This window comes from Brachionichthys hirsutus, chromosome 13 (assembly GCF_040956055.1).
Source record: "Brachionichthys hirsutus isolate HB-005 chromosome 13, CSIRO-AGI_Bhir_v1, whole genome shotgun sequence".
Classification (NCBI taxonomy): domain Eukaryota; kingdom Metazoa; phylum Chordata; class Actinopteri; order Lophiiformes; family Brachionichthyidae; genus Brachionichthys; species Brachionichthys hirsutus.
This window is the reverse complement of record NC_090909.1, coordinates 12,147,433-12,167,565: the sequence shown is the minus strand read 5'-3', so window position 1 is coordinate 12,167,565 and position 20,133 is coordinate 12,147,433. Positions and strand designations below refer to the sequence as shown.

Genomic DNA, 20,133 nt, shown 5'->3' with positions numbered 1-20,133 from the left:
CTCCACTTCAGAATACTTCCACAGCGCAGACTAGCTTCAAGCTGCTTCCCTGTTTAGCCTGCATTCAACCAATAGTGCCACAGGAAGTGATGTCATGCGTTACCGTCTCTGTGTGGAGTAGAGAGTTCTCACTCTGTTCCACAGTGTAACTCCAGATCTGATCAAAAGTAATGACAATAACGATCCATATATATCCGAGTCCTACACATATCTGCAAAATGACGCAGTATTACAGTTTAACTGCAATAAATCCAACCCTTCATCTCACACAGATGATTAATGCCTCACACTCCTGCAGACAACCTGAAGCTCGTCTGAATTTTCCAGTGCAAGGTTTTTGACTGGGATTGATTTTGGAACATGGCTGAACGGACATCATGTGTTTGGATCGGGCTGTGGCTCGTCTTTACCGCACGGCGACAGCCAAATCGGATCCCGAGCTACAACCTCAATCGGATCGCAAAACAAACGTTTTCCATCCGACAACTGTGGAGAACTTTTTGGATCGTTTCTCAATCAGCACTTTCTCTTTTTAAGGGTTTCTGACATGAAGCGTGGAAGACTGGCACTTCTCTGATAGCTTTGGAACAGTTTGTGCGTGTGTGTGTGTGTGTGTGTGTGTGCGTGCGTGCAGACAGACACAGCCCACTCTCGCAGCACAGCCAGGGTAGAACAACCATCTGCTCATATCATGCTTGAGAGCCTTTGCTTCATTATTTCTTTTGCCAGAACGCTCCCCCATGCAGTATACTGCATATTTAAATTGATTTAAGAAACTCATATGCTGTTTGTTTGTTGTCAGAGGTTGCTAGTGTGATTCCTGTCACCAATCCAGTCTCCTTGAGCAAGGCATTGAACTCTCACTAATCCAAACTGTCCCCACCTCTTGTTGAAATGTGCTGAAATGATATTTGTCCTTTTAACGTTATCCAACAATTGAGCGTTTTTGTTTTTTTTACTTGTCAACTGCATTATTGTTTATTCTATAATTACAGATTGGTCTCCTCCTGTCTTCTGAGATATTCTCTGTGTACTAAAGTACTATGACACCAACGTGACTATTGTTTCCACGGCAGGACAAACCTGCTCAGGCCTCCAGCTGAGCTGCTCTGATGTCCGTGATGTTCCTCTTCCCTGCGTTTTGTCTTGCAGACGGACGCCGCTCTGATGTACGACGCCGTGCACGTAGTGGCGGTCGCCGTGCAGCAGTCTCAGCAGATCACTGTCAGCTCATTACAGTGCAACCGACACAAGCCCTGGCGCTTTGGGAACCGCTTCATGGCCCTCATCAAAGAGGTAGCGCAGTACCTGCACCCCATTATGTCCTCTTCAGCAAACACAGAGAAGACATGTCCAAACAGAAATAAACAAGCTCAAGCTCAAAAGAAGAGGGGACGTTTGAAGAAGTTAAAATGAGCTATAAATGAATTCATTTACATCAAAATGGTTTTTTTGCTTTCTTCTTGTGGCTGCTCTCTGTGATTTTTAGCCATCATCACCAATTCCGACACAAACCCCTCTTCAGCTGTTTGGTAATTGCCCCCCCCCCCCGCTAGCTGCATTTGTTAAACAGACAGAAAATCCTAATTTCCCTGCGTTTCACACCAGAGATTAAAGAATCTCTATTTCGGGCTTGCAAGCCTCGGCTCCCCGGAGTCTGCAAAGACAAGGCTGTGAACAGTTACACTAAATGTCTGCAAAATAAAACCACACAAATGTGGATGCATTTCTATGAAACGTCTTTATGTGAAGACACTGAAAACAGTATCAGAAAGCCAAATGTTAACACAGGATTGTAAATGTTGACTGTGTTACTATGTTGTTTGTGATTAGTGAGGATGTCAGCAGTCAGAGACGAGGTCACAGGACCATGCCTGGATTAAAGACCACTACTCATTGCTTAACAAAAATTTGATTTCCCAATTCATGGCATACTCTGTACATGAACCAAACAATCGGGATAAGTTTCAAATAAATTGAAGGCTTTGAGGTAAATATAAGCCTTGTTGGTAATATATAGAAGGGTCAAAGTTCTTATTCTAATCTGCAGTAAAGACAGTCTGTGCTCTACCACAGAATGTATGGTAAAAGATTGGGGAAATCTATTGTTGCCCAATTTTATGTACCTTCATCAATGTACCAAAAGCAAGATGTTCAGATGTCCAGCACTGTTGATATCTCAGGCAGCTGCTTCTGAACATGACTAGGGCATGGTTGATGCACATCCTGAGGACTAGTGAGCATCAAGGCCACTATCCAGGAGGAAACTACATCCCTCCAACAGTACATCAAGAAAATGGCCCCCAGTGACGACCTGCTGAGTGAATGCCTCAGGCAACAGAAGCCCAGTAAGGAGGAGGAGCCAGAGGGCGTATCATGGAAGGACAAGCCCCTGCATGGCACGAACCACCGACAAAATGAAGTCGTAGCTGACATGGAAAAACATACCAGTGGCTGGAAAAGGTAAGACTGAAAGACAGCACGGAGGCAGTAATCATGGCAGCACAAGAACAGGCCCTAAACACAAGATCATTAGTGGCTGGGGTCGACCACGTCAGAAAGGACCTCCGGTGCAGGCTGTGCAAGGAAGCCCCTGAGGCAGGACAGCACATCACAGCAGGGTGTAATATACTGGCAGGCAAGGCATGCATGGAACGACATGCAGGTAGCGGGCCTAGTGTACAGGAACATCTGTACCGAGTACGGACTGGAGACCCCAGAGTCAAGATGGAGGACACCTCCGAAGGGGGTCGAGAACAATCAAGCCAAGATCCTGTGGGACTTCCAGATCCAGACAGACAAACTGGTGATGGTCAACCGGCCAACCTGTCAATAGCAACATCAGGAAGAACGAACACAAAAAGCTGGAGAAATACCAAGACTGGAGGAAGAGCTGGAGAAAATGTGGGGAGTGAAGGCAACGGTGGTGCCAGTAGTGATCAGGACACTAGGGGGCAGTGACCCCCAAGCTGGGTGCAGGGGTCCAGTAGTGATGGGGGCACTAGGGGCAGTAACCCCCAAGCTGGGTGCATGGCTCCAGTAGTAATCAGGGCACTATTCAATTCAATTCTATTCTATTTCTATAGCGCCAGATCACAACATAAAGTCATCTCAAGGCACTTTACAGGATTAGCAGGGAAAGACCTGCAGGGAAACACAGAACCCAACTTGACCCACAAGAGCAACGGAGGCAAGGAAAAACTTCCCTTTAACGGGCAGAAACCTTGGACAGAACCTAGGCTCATGGTGGACGGCCATCTGTCTGGCCGGCTGGGTTGAGAGAGAGAGAGAGAGAGAATGGCAGGTCGGAGACGAGTCAAAAACAAGGAGATGGATAGGGAAGCGATAGCAAGACAGAACAGGAGCAGACAAAAACAAGATGTATAAGACTGTAAATGCTAATGCCGGCAAAGTGGACATAAGCGGTGAGGGACACAGGTCCAGGATCTGCAGCACCACGGAGAGTAGGACCTGCAGACTGAGACAGAAAGAGGGACAAACAGAGGGAGAGAGAGCACAAGACTACAGGAAAGAGCGAGAGATTACTCACATATATTTATAACATGAATAACCAGATAAAGAGGGAGGAGCTCAGTGTGTCATGATGTTAAGCCACCAGTGCTGGTCTATGACAGTATATTGATTATTGTATTGATTAACTCTAAGCTTTGTTAAAAAGGAAAGTCTTTAGTCTACTCTTGAACATAGAGATGGTGTCTGTCTCACGAACCAAAACGGGGAGCCGATTCCACAATAAGATTCCACACTAGGGGCAGTAACCCCCAAGCTGGGTGCATGGCTCTAGCAGATACCAGGAACAACATCTCCGGACGCGGTCCTAGAGACATCTAAGATCCTGAACAGAACCCTCAAGCTTTTGTCATCTCTGTTTTGGGTGATTCATTCTTCCTAACAGTTACTGATTATCTGCTTCAACAGAACTCTCTGAAGTTGTTACTTAAATCTTCACAAATGTTACCACATGTAGTTGAAACAGGACGCTTGTCTCCTTCATCAGGATTGTGATGATGATGATGATAGTGATAGTGATGATGATGAAGATATGGTGTCTGCTGCCACAGAAACGGATTTAGAGAGGCCTACAGAGGTAGATTATATGCATACTAATATTACATATGCTAGCCAATGACAGTTCGCAGTATGTACGCCTGCACAGAAGTGTGTCGGACAGGGTGATCAGTAATACTGGGGCACCTCACGGAACTGTTCTCTCTCCCTTCCTCTTCACCATTTACACCACAGACGTCAGCTATCGGTCAGAGGCTTGCTATCTTCAGAAGTCTGCTGATGACTCAGCCATAGTTGGATGTCTCAGCAGGGGGGAGGAGTCAGAGTATAGGCCTGTGGTTAATGACTTTGTCACGATGCTGAGGATGTTCTATGAGTCTGTGATCTCTCGTCCATCCTGTTTGCTGTGGTGTGCTGGGGCAGCAGACTGAGGGTATCTAGTCCATCCTGTTTGCTGTGGTGTGCTGGGGCAGCAGACTGAGGGTATCTAGTCCATCCTGTTTGCTGTGGTGTGCTGGGGCAGCAGACTGAGGGTATCTAGTCCATCCTGTTTGCTGTGGTGTGCTGGGGCAGCAGACTGAGGGTATCTAGTCCATCCTGTTTGCTGTGGTGTGCTGGGGCAGCAGACTGAGGGTATCTAGTCCATCCTGTTTGCTGTGGTGTGCTGGGACAGCAGACTGAGGGCATCTAGTCCTTCCTGTTTGCTGTGGTGTGCTGGGACAGCAGACTGAGGGCATCTAGTCCTTCCTGTTTGCTGTGGTGTGCTGGGGCAGCAGACTGAGGGCATCTAGTCCATCCTGTTTGCTGTGGTGTGCTGGGGCAGTAGACTGAGGGTATCTAGTCCATCCTGTTTGCTGTGGTGTGCTGGAGCAGCAGACTGAGGGTATCTAGTCCATCCTGTTTGCTGTGGTGTGCTGGGGCAGTAGACTGAGGGTATCTAGTCCATCCTGTTTGCTGTGGTGTGCTGGGGCAGCAGACTGAGGGTATCTAGTCCATCCTGTTTGCTGTGGTGTGCTGGGGCAGCAGACTGAGGGTATCTAGTCCATCCTGTTTGCTGTGGTGTGCTGGAGCAGCAGACTGAGGGTATCTAGTCCATCCTGTTTGCTGTGGTGTGCTGGGGCAGTAGACTGAGGGTATCTAGTCCATCCTGTTTGCTGTGGTGTGCTGGGGCAGCAGACTGAGGGTATCTAGTCCATCCTGTTTGCTGTGGTGTGCTGGGGCAGCAGACTGAGGGTATCTAGTCCATCCTGTTTGCTGTGGTGTGCTGGGGCAGCAGACTGAGGGTATCTAGTCCATCCTGTTTGCTGTGGTGTGCTGGGGCAGCAGACTGAGGGTATCTAGTCCATCCTGTTTGCTGTGGTGTGCTGCGGCAGCAGACTGAGGGTATCTAGTCCATCCTGTTTGCTGTGGTGTGCTGGGGCAGCAGACTGAGGGTATCTAGTCCATCCTGTTTGCTGTGGTGTGCTGGGGCAGCAGACTGAGGGTATCTAGTCCATCCTGTTTGCTGTGGTGTGCTGGGGCAGCAGACTGAGGGTATCTAGTCCATCCTGTTTGCTGTGGTGTGTTGGGGCAGCAGACTGAGGGTATCTAGTCCATCCTGTTTGCTGTGGTGTGCTGGGGCAGTAGACTGAGGGTATCTAGTCCATCCTGTTTGCTGTGGTGTGCTGGGGCAGCAGACTGAGGGTATCTAGTCCATCCTGTTTGCTGTGGTGTGCTGGGGCAGCAGACTGAGGGTATCTAGTCCATCCTGTTTGCTGTGGTGTGCTGGGGCAGCAGACTGAGGGTATCTAGTCCATCCTGTTTGCTGTGGTGTGCTGGGGCAGCAGACTGAGGGTATCTAGTCCATCCTGTTTGCTGTGGTGTGCTGGGGCAGCAGACTGAGGGTATCTAGTCCATCCTGTTTGCTGTGGTGTGTTGGGGCAGCAGACTGAGGGTATCTAGTCCATCCTGTTTGCTGTGGTGTGCTGGGGCAGCAGACTGAGGGTATCTAGTCCATCCTGTTTGCTGTGGTGTGCTGGGGCAGCAGACTGAGGGTATCTAGTCCATCCTGTTTGCTGTGGTGTGTTGGGGCAACAGACTGAGGGTATCTAGTCCATCCTGTTTGCTGAGGTGTGCTGGGGCAGCAGACTGAGGGTATCTAGTCCATCCTGTTTGCTGTGGTGTGCTGGGGCAGCAGACTGAGGGTATCTAGTCCATCCTGTTTGCTGTGGTGTGCTGGGGCAGCAGACTGAGGGTATCTAGTCCATCCTGTTTGCTGTGGTGTGCTGGGGCAGCAGACTGAGGGTATCTAGTCCATCTGGTTTGCTGGGGTGTGCTGGGGCAGCAGACTGAGGGTATCTAGTCCATCCTGTTTGCTGTGGTGTGCTGGGGCAGCAGACTGAGGGTATCTAGTCCATCCTGTTTGCTGTGGTGTGTTGGGGCAGCAGACTGAGGGTATCTAGTCCATCCTGTTTGCTGAGGTGTGCTGGGGCAGCAGACTGAGGGTATCTAGTCCATCCTGTTTGCTGTGGTGTGCTGGGGCAGCAGACTGAGGGTATCTAGTCCATCCTGTTTGCTGTGGTGTGCTGGGGCAGCAGACTGAGGGTATCTAGTCCATCCTGTTTGCTGTGGTGTGCTGGGGCAGCAGACTGAGGGTATCTAGTCCATCCTGTTTGCTGTGGTGTGTTGGGGCAGCAGACTGAGGGTATCTAGTCCATCCTGTTTGCTGTGGTGTGCTGGGGCAGCAGACTGAGGGTATCTAGTCCATCCTGTTTGCTGTGGTGTGCTGGGGCAGCAGACTGAGGGTATCTAGTCCATCCTGTTTGCTGTGGTGTGTTGGGGCAACAGACTGAGGGTATCTAGTCCATCCTGTTTGCTGAGGTGTGCTGGGGCAGCAGACTGAGGGTATCTAGTCCATCCTGTTTGCTGTGGTGTGCTGGGGCAGCAGACTGAGGGTATCTAGTCCATCCTGTTTGCTGTGGTGTGCTGGGGCAGCAGACTGAGGGTATCTAGTCCATCCTGTTTGCTGTGGTGTGCTGGGGCAGCAGACTGAGGGTATCTAGTCCATCTGGTTTGCTGGGGTGTGCTGGGGCAGCAGACTGAGGGTATCTAGTCCATCCTGTTTGCTGTGGTGTGCTGGGGCAGCAGACTGAGGGTATCTAGTCCATCCTGTTTGCTGTGGTGTGCTGGGGCAGCAGACTGAGGGTATCTAGTCCATCCTGTTTGCTGTGGTGTGCTGGGGCAGCAGACTGAGGGTCTGTAGTCCATCAAGGTAAGGATTTCAAAGTAAAACAGGAAATAATGTTGAAAAAGAATAATACGTTTACTGAGAGAGACATCACAGTATTCGGTGCTGAGTCAGCTTTGAAGGAACATGAATATAATTTTACAAATTAACAAACAAACAAAAATATAAAAAAATCTGTGACTACAAATATTACGAGCAGCTACATGTTATTTTTGCAGATTGTTGAATAAAGTGGAGTTAAGATGTATAGAAGTAGGAGATTCTGTCGGCCCTCATGTCCAGTCCTTCAGGCTGCAGCAGTACTACAATGATTTGCTCTACCTGAAGAAGGCCTTTCCAGTTTCGAGCCACTTTCACACTATCACAGCCTTAAACACCTGTAAAGACTGGATGATCGACTTCCCATTGTTACAAATGTAGGCTGAGAGTGTCTGGAGACGCTTTGAAGATGGAGAAACCTTATAAGCATGAACAGTTCCGTAACAGCGTGTTCTCAATGCTTTGAACGATTTGCAGACTTGATGCTGGATGTCTCCTCTGATACTCTCTCTCCGTAGGCTCACTGGGATGGTCTAACAGGGAGGATCGCTTTCAACCGTACCAATGGCTTGAGAACAGACTTCGATCTTGATGTCATCAGTCTGAAGGAGGAGGGGCTGGAGAAGGTGTGTGTTTTTCACTCAGGACTTCAACTGATATGACAAAGAGGTGATGAGACATAAGGTCTTCAATAAATTTGTAAATGTATTATTATACAGAAACGATCGTCACACTCAAAACTCTTCAACATGACATCTGAATAACGTACGTAGCAAATTGTGGATTAGATTGTTGTATTCCAAGTGAGAGTTGGAAGCATTTGGTAGTGAATGATAGCAGAGCAGAGAGAACAGTCAGTAGGAAGACATCAATATGATGTTCATGAACAGCACGGACTGAGTCAGTGCAAAACGCCGCGGCTTCTCCAGACCAGGAAAAGTCACATTTGATTTCTCTCCTAACTTTAGCCAACTTGAAAGGAAGTCACAGTAGTAGTAGAGAAGAAAGTACAGTAGTACTACTACTGTACTTTCTTTTCGTCCCGTCAGCAGTTGCCATAGCAAATCAGTGTTCCGCATTTCACCCTGTCCTTTGCATCGTCCTCCTCAACAACAGCCACTCTCATGTCCTCCCTCACTACGTCCATGTCTCTTCTCCTGGGTCGTCCTCTAGTCCTGTCCTTTGCATCGTCCTCCCCAACACCAGCCACTCTCATGTCCTCCCTCACTACGTCCATGTCTCTTCTCCTGGGTCGTCCTCTAGTCCTGTTCCCTGCCAGTTCCATTCTCAGCATCCTTCTACCGATATAGTCCCTGTCTCTCCTCTGGACATGTCCAACCCATCAAAGTCTGGTCTCTCTGACCTTGTCTCCAAAGCGTCTAACCTTCACTGTCCCTCTTATTGTCTCATGTCTAATCCTGTCCAACCTGGTCACTTCCAAGAAGAACCTCAGCATCTTCATATCCTCCCCTTCTAGCTCCGCCTCCTGTCTTTTCCTCAGAGACACTGTCTCTAAGCCGTCCATCATGGCTGTCCTCATCACTGTCTCTAAGCCGTCCATCATGGCTGTCCTCATCACTGTCTCTAAGCCGTCCATCATGTCTGTCCTCACCACTGTCTCTAAGCCGTCCCCCATGGCTGTCCTCACCACTGTCTCTAAGCCGTCCCCCATGGCTGTCCTCACCACTGTCTCTAAGCCGTCCATCATGGCTGTCCTCACCACTGTCTCTAAGCCGTCCATCATGGCTGTCCTCACCACTGTCTCTAAGCCGTCCATCATGGCTGTCCTCACCACTGTCTCTAAGCCGTCCCCCATGGCTGTCCTCACCACTGTCTCTAAGCCGTCCATCATGGCTGGTCTCACCACTGTCTCTCAGCCGTCCATCATGGCTGGTCTCACCACTGTCTTGTAGACCTTTCCCTTCATCCTTGCTGACACTCTCCTATCACAGAGCACACCTGATACTTTCTTCCACCCGTTCCCATTCCACATATGCACTAAACTCCCCTGTTACTCCGACACCTCAGCATGAAGCCATTCTGCTGCTCACAAATACTTACTTCTGTCTCAATTACTTTTCCCCATAACTTCATTATATGATTCATCAGCTTTATCCCCCGATAGTTTCCACAACTCTGTTTGTCTCCCTTCTTGAAAATAGGCACCAGAACTCTTCTCCTCCGTTCCTCTGGCATCTTCTTCTCCTCTGATTGTATTAAACAACCCCGTTAAAAACTCTACAGCTACCTCTCCTAGACACTTCCATACCTCCACAGGTATGTCATCCTGTCCAACTGCCTCCCCATTCTTCATCCTCTTCATTGCCTTTCTAACTTCACTCGTGCTAATCTTCATCACTTCCTGGTCCACAACAGGTTCCTCCACTCCCCTTTGCTCTCTCTCATCTTCCTCATTCATTAATTCCTCTAAAAACTTATTCCATCTTCCTACACACTACTGTCCTCTGACAACGCCTTCATCTCTATCCTTCATCACTAACATGCTGAACATCCTTCCTGTCTCTACTCTTCATCACTCTAACATGCTGAACATCCTTCCTGTCTCTACTCTTCATCACTCTAACATGCTGAACATCCTTCCCGTCTCTGTCTCTCTGTCTGTCCAGACTGTACAGATCCTTCTCTCCCTCTTTACTATCTAACCTGCATACAGGTCATCATATGACCTCTGTTTGACCTTTTACCTTGCGTCTCGTCTCCCTGTACTCTTGTTTACTCTCTTCTGTCCTCTCAATGTCCCATTTCTTCTTAGCTAACCTCTCTTCCTGTGTACACTTCTGCACTTCCTGGTTCCACCACCAGGTCTCCTTATCTCCTTTCCTTCCAGAAGACACACCCAGTCCTCTCCTACCTGTCTCCCTGATCACCTTAGCTGTTGTATTCCAGTCTTCTGGAAGCCTCTCTTGTCCACCCAGAGCCTGTCTCACCTCTTCCCTGAAAGACACACAACACTCTTCGTTCTTCAGCCTCCACCACTCTGTCCTCTGCTCTGCCTTCGTCCTCTTCCTCTTCTTCACTACTAGAGTCATCTTCCTCACCACCAGCCTATGCTGGCTGGCTACACTCTCTCCTACCTACCTTACAGTCACCAACCTCCTCTAAACTGCTCCGTCTACACAAGATGTCCACCTGTGTGCTCCTCCCTCCACTCTTGAAAGTCACCCTATGTTCTAGTCTCTTCTGGAGATAAGTGTTAACTTCTGCCATGTCCCTCCTTTTGGTAAAGTCCACCTCCATCTGTCCTTCTAGGTTCCTGTCCTGAATACCAAACTTGTCCATCACTTCTTCATCTCCTCTATTTCCTTCACCAACACGCCCATTGAGGTCTGCTCCAATCAGGACTCTCTCACTGCTAGAATGCTCTGAACCACTTCATCTAAGTCAGTCCAGAACTTCTCCTTCTCCTCTGACTCACCTCCTACCTGAGGAGCGTAAGAACTTCTCCTTCTCCTCCAACTCACCTCCTACCTGTGGAGCGTAAGAACTTCTCCTTCTCCTCTAACTCACCTCCTACCTGTGGAGCGTAAGAACTTCTCCTTCTCCTCTAACTCACCTCCTACCTGTGGAGCGTAAGAACTTCTCCTTCTCCTCCAACTCACCTCCTACCTGTGGAGCGTAAGAACTTCTCCTTCTCCTCTAACTCACCTCCTACCTGTGGAGCGTAAGAACTTCTCCTTCTCCTCTAACTCACCTCCTACCTGTGGAGCGCAAGAACTTCTCCTTCTCCTCTAACTCACCTCCTACCTGTGGAGCGCAAGAACTTCTCCTTCTCCTCTAACTCACCTCCTACCTGTGGAGCGTAAGAACTTCTCCTTCTCCTCTAACTCACCTCCTACCTGTGGAGCGTAAGAACTTCTCCTTCTCCTCTAACTCACCTCCTACCTGTGGAGCGTAAGAACTTCTCCTTCTCCTCTAACTCACCTCCTACCTGTGGAGCGTAAGAACTTCTCCTTCTCCTCTAACTCACCTCCTACCTGTGGAGCGTACCCACTAACAATACTCAACATGAGGAAGTCACTTTCATTAGATGCCCATCCGTGTTACCCACGTGCCCAGTGTTAAGGGCTTCTGTTCGTAACTACAGCATTGCTAGCCCTCCACAAGGTAAGGCTCAGCTACTGGACTCAACAGCACTGATATGACTGCCATAGTTCCTGTCCAGCAAGTAAAGAAGAACAAACTCAAATTACTCTCACTCAAATTACTCTTACTTTGGTTCTGTACACATACATTTACAAAGACAAAGTGTTATTTCCATTCACTTTTTCCATACATGTTCTTATAAAATGCTCTGCTTTTGTTCTTATCAGACTCAACAGGAAATAGATTGTTGAGATTGTTTTCTTTTCTGGACAGTCGTTCAGGTGGTTCCTAAACCAATGTGTTTGGTGTTTGATCACCTTATTGAACTGTTGCTCCTGAGGACAACCCTTCTATGACGTGCTGCAGTCAGTCTGAGACAAACTGACCGTCCATTTTTCATGATGTTGATTATTTCATTTTCCTTCACAAAAAAGAAAATAACTTTTGTAAAACGCTAAATTATTATCCTTCAAAGATATTCGACACATGCCAAGCGGGTCTATCCACTTTGCAGCGATTTGTCAGCCCCGACCCCCACCATGAAAAATGGAAATCAGTTCCTGAGTCAAAAGGGCAAGGACATGTTTTCACCCACCATCCCAAATATGCACAGCTTCAAACATGCTGGGCTTCTGAGTCAATATTCATGAAAGCGACTGCACACACTTCAGCATCCTCGCTGTGCTTCGCCTCTCAGCGGTCAGCATCTCCTGACTTCTCGCACCACCAGCAATGATTCACGCTTTTAATAAACCACTTTCAGAAACTTGATGCAATGCAAATAGAAAGCATGAAATGAATTCAGGCCGTCACAAGGGACCCCAGCCAAGTGTTGAGTGAGCGTGGTCAGTGGGGGTTGTGTTTCCCAGCATGCCCCTCTCCCTTTCAGTCTTCCTCTGTGACAGCTTCCTGTGTCCCTCCAAAGGGCCGAGGGGCCAATCACGAGGGCGGAGGTATGAGTAAAATATATGTCTCTACTGGTCTTAAGTGCATGAGAGACCACATACTGCATTTTAAAAAGAGCTTTAAGTGAAAGAAGATTGGTGAGCTAGACATCTATCATTTCAGAAAATGCTCGCTGCTGCTGAGTGTGCGGCTTTATTAAAGGGACCACAGTCATTGGAGGCTTTCAGCTGTAACCTTGCATGGAAGATCAGGCCTAACTATAGACATGCCGGTAATGTTGGACATTCTAGTCAATAAAATATTTCAATATTGAGTGTCCTTCCCTCAGAACGGGGAGGAGGTGTAGCGTTTGCACAGGTTTGCTATCGAGTCCAGTAGGAGAGGCACTGCAGTGGTGCACACAACAAGCGGAGGCTCCTCGAATGAACCTGCCCATCGATCACCGGACACTGTGTGAAAAGCCTGGTTTTAGAATTTTCATATAGAAAGTGAGGAACATTTTCTCTTCATGCCCGTGTGATGGATTTGTTGGCTATCCATTCTAAAAGCTATTTCTTTTTACAGATTGGTACCTGGGACCCCACAAGTGGCCTCAATGTGACAGACAACCAGAAGGGGACGGTGACTAATGTGTCTGAATCCTTGTCCAACCGATCTCTGATTATCTCCACCATACTGGTACTTGTACATGTCTTCATTTCATTATCATGATTTGCAGTATTGCCACGCCTTGTCCATCGACCGAAACTCGTAAGCTGAGTGTGATCGAATGGGGACTTAAACGGGACTGGGTGTGTCTTATTTTGTGTAAAATGGAGACAATGGGGCAAATGTGACTGAAGTGAAGAAGACAGCCCACAGAAGACGGTGATTCCAGACAGGACGGGGTTAAAGGGTGTGCGTGTGCTGGTTATGAATGCTACGCTCTGCTCTAAAGAAAAGGACGTTGAATCTTAGACGACTCACCCTCAAACACACACACACACGCACGCAGTATAGTCAGTATCAAACTAAGAGACGGACACTGTAAAACAAAAATCTTCTGCCGTGGTGCCGGCAGAAGATTGCTGAGATCTGCTGAGAGGACCATTGGGGTCACACTGTCAACTATTGAGGACCTGGCCAAACAAAATCATCATCAAGGACCCCTCCCACCCCAGCCTCAGCCTGTCTCCCTCTTGCCCTCAGGTAGGGGGTACCGCAGCCTGAGATCCAGGACTGCACGGTTCTGTGAGAGCTTCCTCCCAGCTGCCATCAGACTTTTAAATAATACATCTCTGGAATAGGCCTTTGGCGCAATAATGGTTTATGTGCACTAAATGAAGACGGAGCGGCTGGTGTTGGGGAGTATTTCACATGTGTGTACGTATATATATATATATATACATATACATAACGAGAAACTGACGAAAGTAATGTATCAAAATGTACTGATAATTAACCAATGAAAATCTCGCATTGCTTTTGAATTGTGTCGCTACACAATCCTGATATAAACAGGCCTGGGGAAAAAATGACGCTACCTTTAACTTTATGTTTTGTTGCAAATGTTTTTGAGGCAATTATGCCAATCAGTCATTTCTACCTGTTGTCTGTTCTATTTGCATAACGGCAGGTACAACTGATTCACAATCAGTGTTGCTTCCTGTCTGCACATGTTGATTTCACAGACGTGGAATTGGCTTGGAGCTACAGTGTGTTATTTAAGCTTTTATTGTAATTTATGTTTACACTTTTTACACTGCAAACACACAGCGAAATTCCATTTCCTCCCTAGTACAAGGGCCCCTTGAAACAATCACACACAGCATGCATACATATGCATAGGTGCCCCAGAGCATGCGGAGAGGGCATAGGGTGGAGGTGGCGCCATAATCGGCATGCCCGGAGCAAATGGGGGGGGGGGTGCCTTGCTCAAGGGCACCTCAGCAGTGTGCTGAGGGTAAAATTGGCCCTTCTCCAGCCACCAGCACACATTCCTCATTTTGTCTGGGCTGGGACTTGAACCGATGGACTTCTCTGCTTCCCAACCCAAGGCCCAACCCACTGAGCCACTGCCGCCCTTACCCAGCTGTTTGGTCCACTTTAAACGGACCAGAGTTCGTTTCCTCAGATAGTCTGCTTTGTTTGGGCAGGTGTGAAAGCTCATTTGAACTCTGGTGCAGCCCAAACAAGCAAACTCTGGTCTGCTGGAAAACATGGGTCTCGATTTGCTTCCAAGCGGACCCTGGTTTGGTTTGTATGCAGTGTGAAAGCTTAACGGACCAAGCACAGGACCAAATGTATGTAGTAACACTATATGCAGTACATCTAGGGTAGAGGAAGTACCCGCGGGCACTCCAGACCAAAACTGACTGTTTTTCAGGGGGGCTTAGTTAAAGTGCACAGCAACTGCTTCCAGCCTATAATTACACCCTTTCACAGTCGGCAGAAGGTGAGCGATCAGAAGCTGCTAATGGACTCACAATGCTGGAAAAGGCGGAAGACAGGAATTAAAAGATAATTTAAAGAGGCTTCATTCAGTTGAACAAATTCCGGCCTCTCACACTCCGACCTTCAGAGAATGTCTCACGGTCGTTCGGGGAGCGAGTGCTGCCTTCACAAGAATAGACAACAGCGATCATGCAGAGAACGAACGGATTTGCTCCAATGCCGCTGAAGTACTCATGCCTTAGAATAAGTCCAATATGGTTGCACTCGCCGCCGCGTTTGAATATTGAATAAGATGGAAGAGAGCAGTTCCAAACCAGCAAGGTAGTGGGGGAATAGGAAACACTCGTAAGAGGCAGAGAAGTGTGTGGGAGGAGGGGGGCGAAGATAGATAAGGGAGTGATAACACTGTTACTGAAGCATCTGTTCCTCGATCGAACCTTCAGAGCAGCAGCGATAAACGGCACCAAGATTCAACTCGTGGTTAAATCGGCAATGAGGAATCTTGAAGTGGAGGGGCTGTCATGGGAGGAAATCCAGAAGGTCCCGGAGGCTGCCTGGGACTTACGGCTCAAGGTTCTACTGGAGCCTATCCCAGCTGTCTACGGATGAGAGGCAGGGTACACCCCGGACAAGTCGCCAGGTCATTGCAGTGCTTAGACAAACAAACAAACAAGCCGGAGAACCCGTCGAGGAGGCCTGCAGACATGGGAGAGAACTGAAAATCTCCACACAGAATTGATCCGAATTGTGCTTTATGAATTGGAATTCTGCTTGTGTGCTGATCCTTTTGATCCAAAGGAGGCTGCTGCTTGTTAATCAGGCGCTGATGAACCATCGAGGCGAACAAGCAGCAGCCTTCAGTGTATTAATAGGAGCAATGACATCATGGAAAACGTGTCCCTGTCTGTCTGCAGAGAAGCTCAGTTCAGTCAAGGCAGGGAAATAGCAAGGTAGATTGTGACGAGTGACTGGTGGACAGACTGTCCACCAGGTGGCTGCATGCTCTGATGTCACACGTAAATAAATGAATACAAATGTCTTCATTATTTAGAGACGATGACTTGATACCAAAGAGTTCCCTCAATCGGAGACACGAGGGGACGGAAACAAAACTTTCAGAGAAAGATGTTTGTGAATTCAGTTTCTTTGTTTGTTGTGTGTGTGTGTGTGGGGGGGTGTAACAACAACTCCAAAACTCGAGAATGAATGTTTGATAATGATTTTTAATATTGATATCCCGCCAAGTCTCCAAATGTAATGAATTTATGGGAACTCTGAACCCTCTTTTTAGGTCCATCTTCAATTTCTAGATGGTCCAAACGAATCCTGATCTTTCTGTCTGGACTCTGCTATCCATCTGCTAGTAGAGTCTGGACTCTGCGATCCATCTGCTAGTAGAGTCTGGACACTCTGCTATCCATCTGCTAGTAGAGTCTGGACACGCTGCTATCCATCTGCTAGTAGAGTCTGGACACTCTGCGATCCATCTGCTAGTAGAGTCTGGACACTCTGCTATCCATCTGCTAGTAGAGTCTGGACACTCTGCGATCCATCTGCTAGTAGAGTCTGGACACTCTGCTATCCATCTACTAGTAGAGTCTGGACTCTGCAATCCATCTGCTCGTAGAGTCTGGACTCTGCAATCCAGCTGCTCGTAGAGTCTGGACACTCTGCTATCCATCTACTAGTAGAGTCTGGACTCTGCGATCCATCTGCTAGTAGAGTCTGGACACTCCGCTATCCTTCTGCTAGTAGAGTCTGGACACTCTGCTATCCATCTACTAGTAGAGTCTGGACTCTGCGATCCATCTGCTAGTAGAGTCTGGACACTCCGCTATCCTTCTGCTAGTAGAGTCTGGACACTCTGCTATCCATCTACTAGTAGAGTCTGGACTCTGCGATCCATCTGCTCGTAGAGTCTGGACACTCCGCTATCCTTCTGCTAGTAGAGTCTGGACACTCTGCTATCCATCTACTAGTAGAGTCTGGACTCTGCTATCCATCTGCTAGTAGAGTCTGGACACTCTGCGATCCATCTGCTAGTAGAGTCTGGACACTCTGCGATCCATCTGCTAGTAGAGTCTGGACACTCTGCGATCCATCTGCTAGTAGAGTCTGGACACTCTGCTATCCATCTGCTAGTAGAGTCTGGACACTCTGCGATCCATCTGCTCGTAGAGTCTGGACACTCTGCTATCCATCTGCTAGTAGAGTCTGGACTCTGCGATCCATCTGCTAGTAGAGTCTGGACACTCTGCTATCCATCTGCTAGTAGAGTCTGGACTCTGCGATCCATCTGCTAGTAGAGTCTGGACACTCTGCTATCCATCTGCTAGTAGAGTCTGGACACTCTGCTATCCATCTACTAGTAGAGTCTGGACACTCCGCTATCCATCTGCTCGTAGAGTCTGGACACTCCGCTTTCCATCTGCACTCTTTTCTTCTCTTTCATCAAGATTGCATCAGTATTTTGTAGCCGTCTTTGCTGAGCTAACGTAGGAACTTGGGAATGGATGAGCTCGAGAAGATAAAGCAATAATACGCCTTGAGCTGTGTAGCCAATGACGAAAGCAACGGTTCAATCAAAATTCAGGCTCTGACTGCTCACTTACTCAGCCTGTGTTTGTGTGTGTGTGTGCGCGCACGCGTGTGTTTGTAATAAAATACTAATGAATAGAACAGATAAAGACAATTAAATTATTGTGATAATTGCTTAAAGTTGAGAATTAGCTTTTTTTTAAGGAATATATCAAATTTTATTTATTTATTTATTTAGCTCTGCCAAGGAGGTTTTGTTTTCACCTGCATTGGTGTGCTTGTCTGTCCGTTAGCAAGATAACGCAAAGATTTCTGGACAGATCTTGATGGAATTTTCTGGAAATGTTGTGAATCTGAACAGGAAAAGGTGATTAAATGTTGGTGATGATCCATAAGAGATCCTGCATTCTGGATCACTTGGAATGTTTGGTAACATTGCAGTTTGTCAGGGGCCAAAGCAGGTAAGAACCCAAATGCATGACAGGAGAAGGAAAATGCAGAAACAGAGCTTTATTGTGAAAAACCAGCAGACAAATCAGGATGGGAGCAGGCAATGAGACGGTTCAAAAACCTTTCAGAGGTCACAAACAGGGTAGTCAGAATAAACAGGCTGACAGATCCAAAGCAGCAGGCAAACAGGCAGGGCAGGTACTCGGGAATCAGGATCAGAATGTTATACAGGGACATAGAAAATATGAAACTAGACTAGATAGCCATCATTGCTATGGTGACTGATGCTGCAGGTTGGTTTCTGCCCCTGTTCCACATCTCACCTGATCAGCTGCTGCCTCTCTGGACAGTTCTCTGCTAGAACATTGTCTCTGGTTCCTCAGTATTTTCAGGTTCTCCCGTTCTATGTGTCGTCCCATGTTCCCTACTTCTATCTTTAATAACTGAAGAAACAGATCCAGGTGAAATCGGGGTAAATATTCACAACAAAACAATTTAGTTTTTGGACCCTTTCGACTCCACAAAGGAGGTTCTGGTTCTGCTGCCTTCACCAAGACGCTGTGGAATTAGTAGCGGACAAACGGAGTAGTTGTATCTTCAGAAGCTCTGGATCTATAGACCCAGAAGAATCTACCGTTACTGAAACTTTGCTTTTTGTGAATAACTTCTAAACTCATAATGACATCAACGTGAATCAAGTAGTTAAAGGTTTGTTTTCATGGTTAAGGAATATAAAAACTTTGATAAATTAAATGTAGGAATATTATTTATATTCTCGGTGGAGGTCTGCGCTCTCCGAGAACTTTTAAGGCAACACCTTACATGGCACCAGTATTTCCCTCCCTTGTAGATTAACTACACCTACAGTACTTCTTTTACACCGAATACCTGATAGTTGATTTCTGAGAGGGCGGGAGAAGTTTTATTCGGGACGCCCAGACTGCAGGAGCGATGGAGGATCCGGCTGAATTATCGCCGTACCACCGTCGAACGCAACCCACCTGATCACCGACAGCCTGGAACGCCTTGGACTCGCACATGTGTCAAACCTGTCCAGTGGAGGGCAGAGACACTCCAGGTTTTCTTTCCAACCATCTCTCCAGCAGCTGATCTCACTAATGAGTTCCTTCTCTCAAATCAGAGGTGTTGATAATTACAATCACTTGCTCTAATAGCCGGCTGGAAGAAAACCTGGAGTGTCTCGGCCCTCCACTGGACAGGTTTGACACTGCTGTATCGATTGAGATGCGGAACGAGAGACGGGGACATCGTAACTCTGAATCATCGTTAAACGAGTACGCATTGTTTTGTATGGATGAATGTTTCCTGTTTTTTTGTGTAGATAAGTTAGAATACACCAGTGCTTCTCAATTATTTTCTGTCGCACCCCCCCTAGGAAGAAAAAAACATTTCGCGCCCCCCCTGAAAAAAAAAACACTCTTGTATCCTTATTAACATACAAAGAAATATGAAAAAGAAAGTCTGCAACAGAAAATGAGGAAGTCAGGTCTTTCTTCTTCTCCCACCGTATATTGTTTACAACCGCTCTACTTCTGCTAATCCTCCCTGCGTGCACTCTGACAATCAGGGCGCCACTGCCAACTACTGGAGTGGATGTGCAATTGCAATTTAATCTCGTAAGGCAGAAAAACATTTTCTCCGCGGTCACAGGCGCCCCCCCTAACATCGCACCGCACCCCCCTAGGGGGGCGTGCCCCACCATTTGAGAACCACTGGAATACACTGTGCAGGAATTCCATGTGTGTTAGAAAAAACACATTATAATATAAATGTATTTTCTAGACAACAATAATAAACACGTATTATGGTGTTATTTCAGACTTTAATTGTATATAATAAACATTAATGTATGTAATAAACATTTCCATCAGTGTTCCTTCTCTCACTATGCAGCGTTTGTGTCCCGATCCTGAAAAGGGTTTATAGCCCCCTCATGCAAACTTGTTACGCACCGCAGAATGCTTCAGAGCTGTTAGTCATTTTAAATGACTTAAGATAAGTGGTAGCTCAGCCGTATTATAAACAACACCTGTCAAACAATATATCTGTCTCTGGGATTTATTTGTCTGAGAGACGATGGAGTCCTGGAAATGAGGGACGTGCTGTGGCTAACGAAGACAGATGGCGTGTGGAGGGAGGCAGGAGGAGGGGAATCCGGTGGAGGAGACGCTCAGTAGGCAGAGGGAGAAGCGCAGCACTACGAAAGAAGACACGAGTAATCGGCCCAGCTGCTTGAGCGAGGAGAATTGATGCTCTCTTTTTGTGTCCGTCTCTCTGAATCGGGTTGTAAAAACTGGGCCTGGGCCCAAAACCAGCCAGCCTAGCCTGAGAGGAACACAGAGTCATTGATAGGGGAGATTATCTCCTCAAATGGGCAAACCTCACCT

General features: G+C 47.4%; 1 protein-coding gene across 1 annotated transcript in view; it reads left to right on the top strand.

The window, feature by feature from the left end:
* Positions 1-20,133, top strand: part of grik2 (glutamate receptor, ionotropic, kainate 2) — a 91,530-nt gene that overhangs the window by 34,036 nt on the left and 37,361 nt on the right. Inside the window, exons 7-9 of the mRNA XM_068747638.1 lie at positions 1,153-1,296; positions 7,813-7,920; positions 12,869-12,982. Coding sequence (XP_068603739.1) covers positions 1,153-1,296; positions 7,813-7,920; positions 12,869-12,982 — 366 coding nt within the window. The remainder of the gene's footprint in view (positions 1-1,152; positions 1,297-7,812; positions 7,921-12,868; positions 12,983-20,133) is intronic.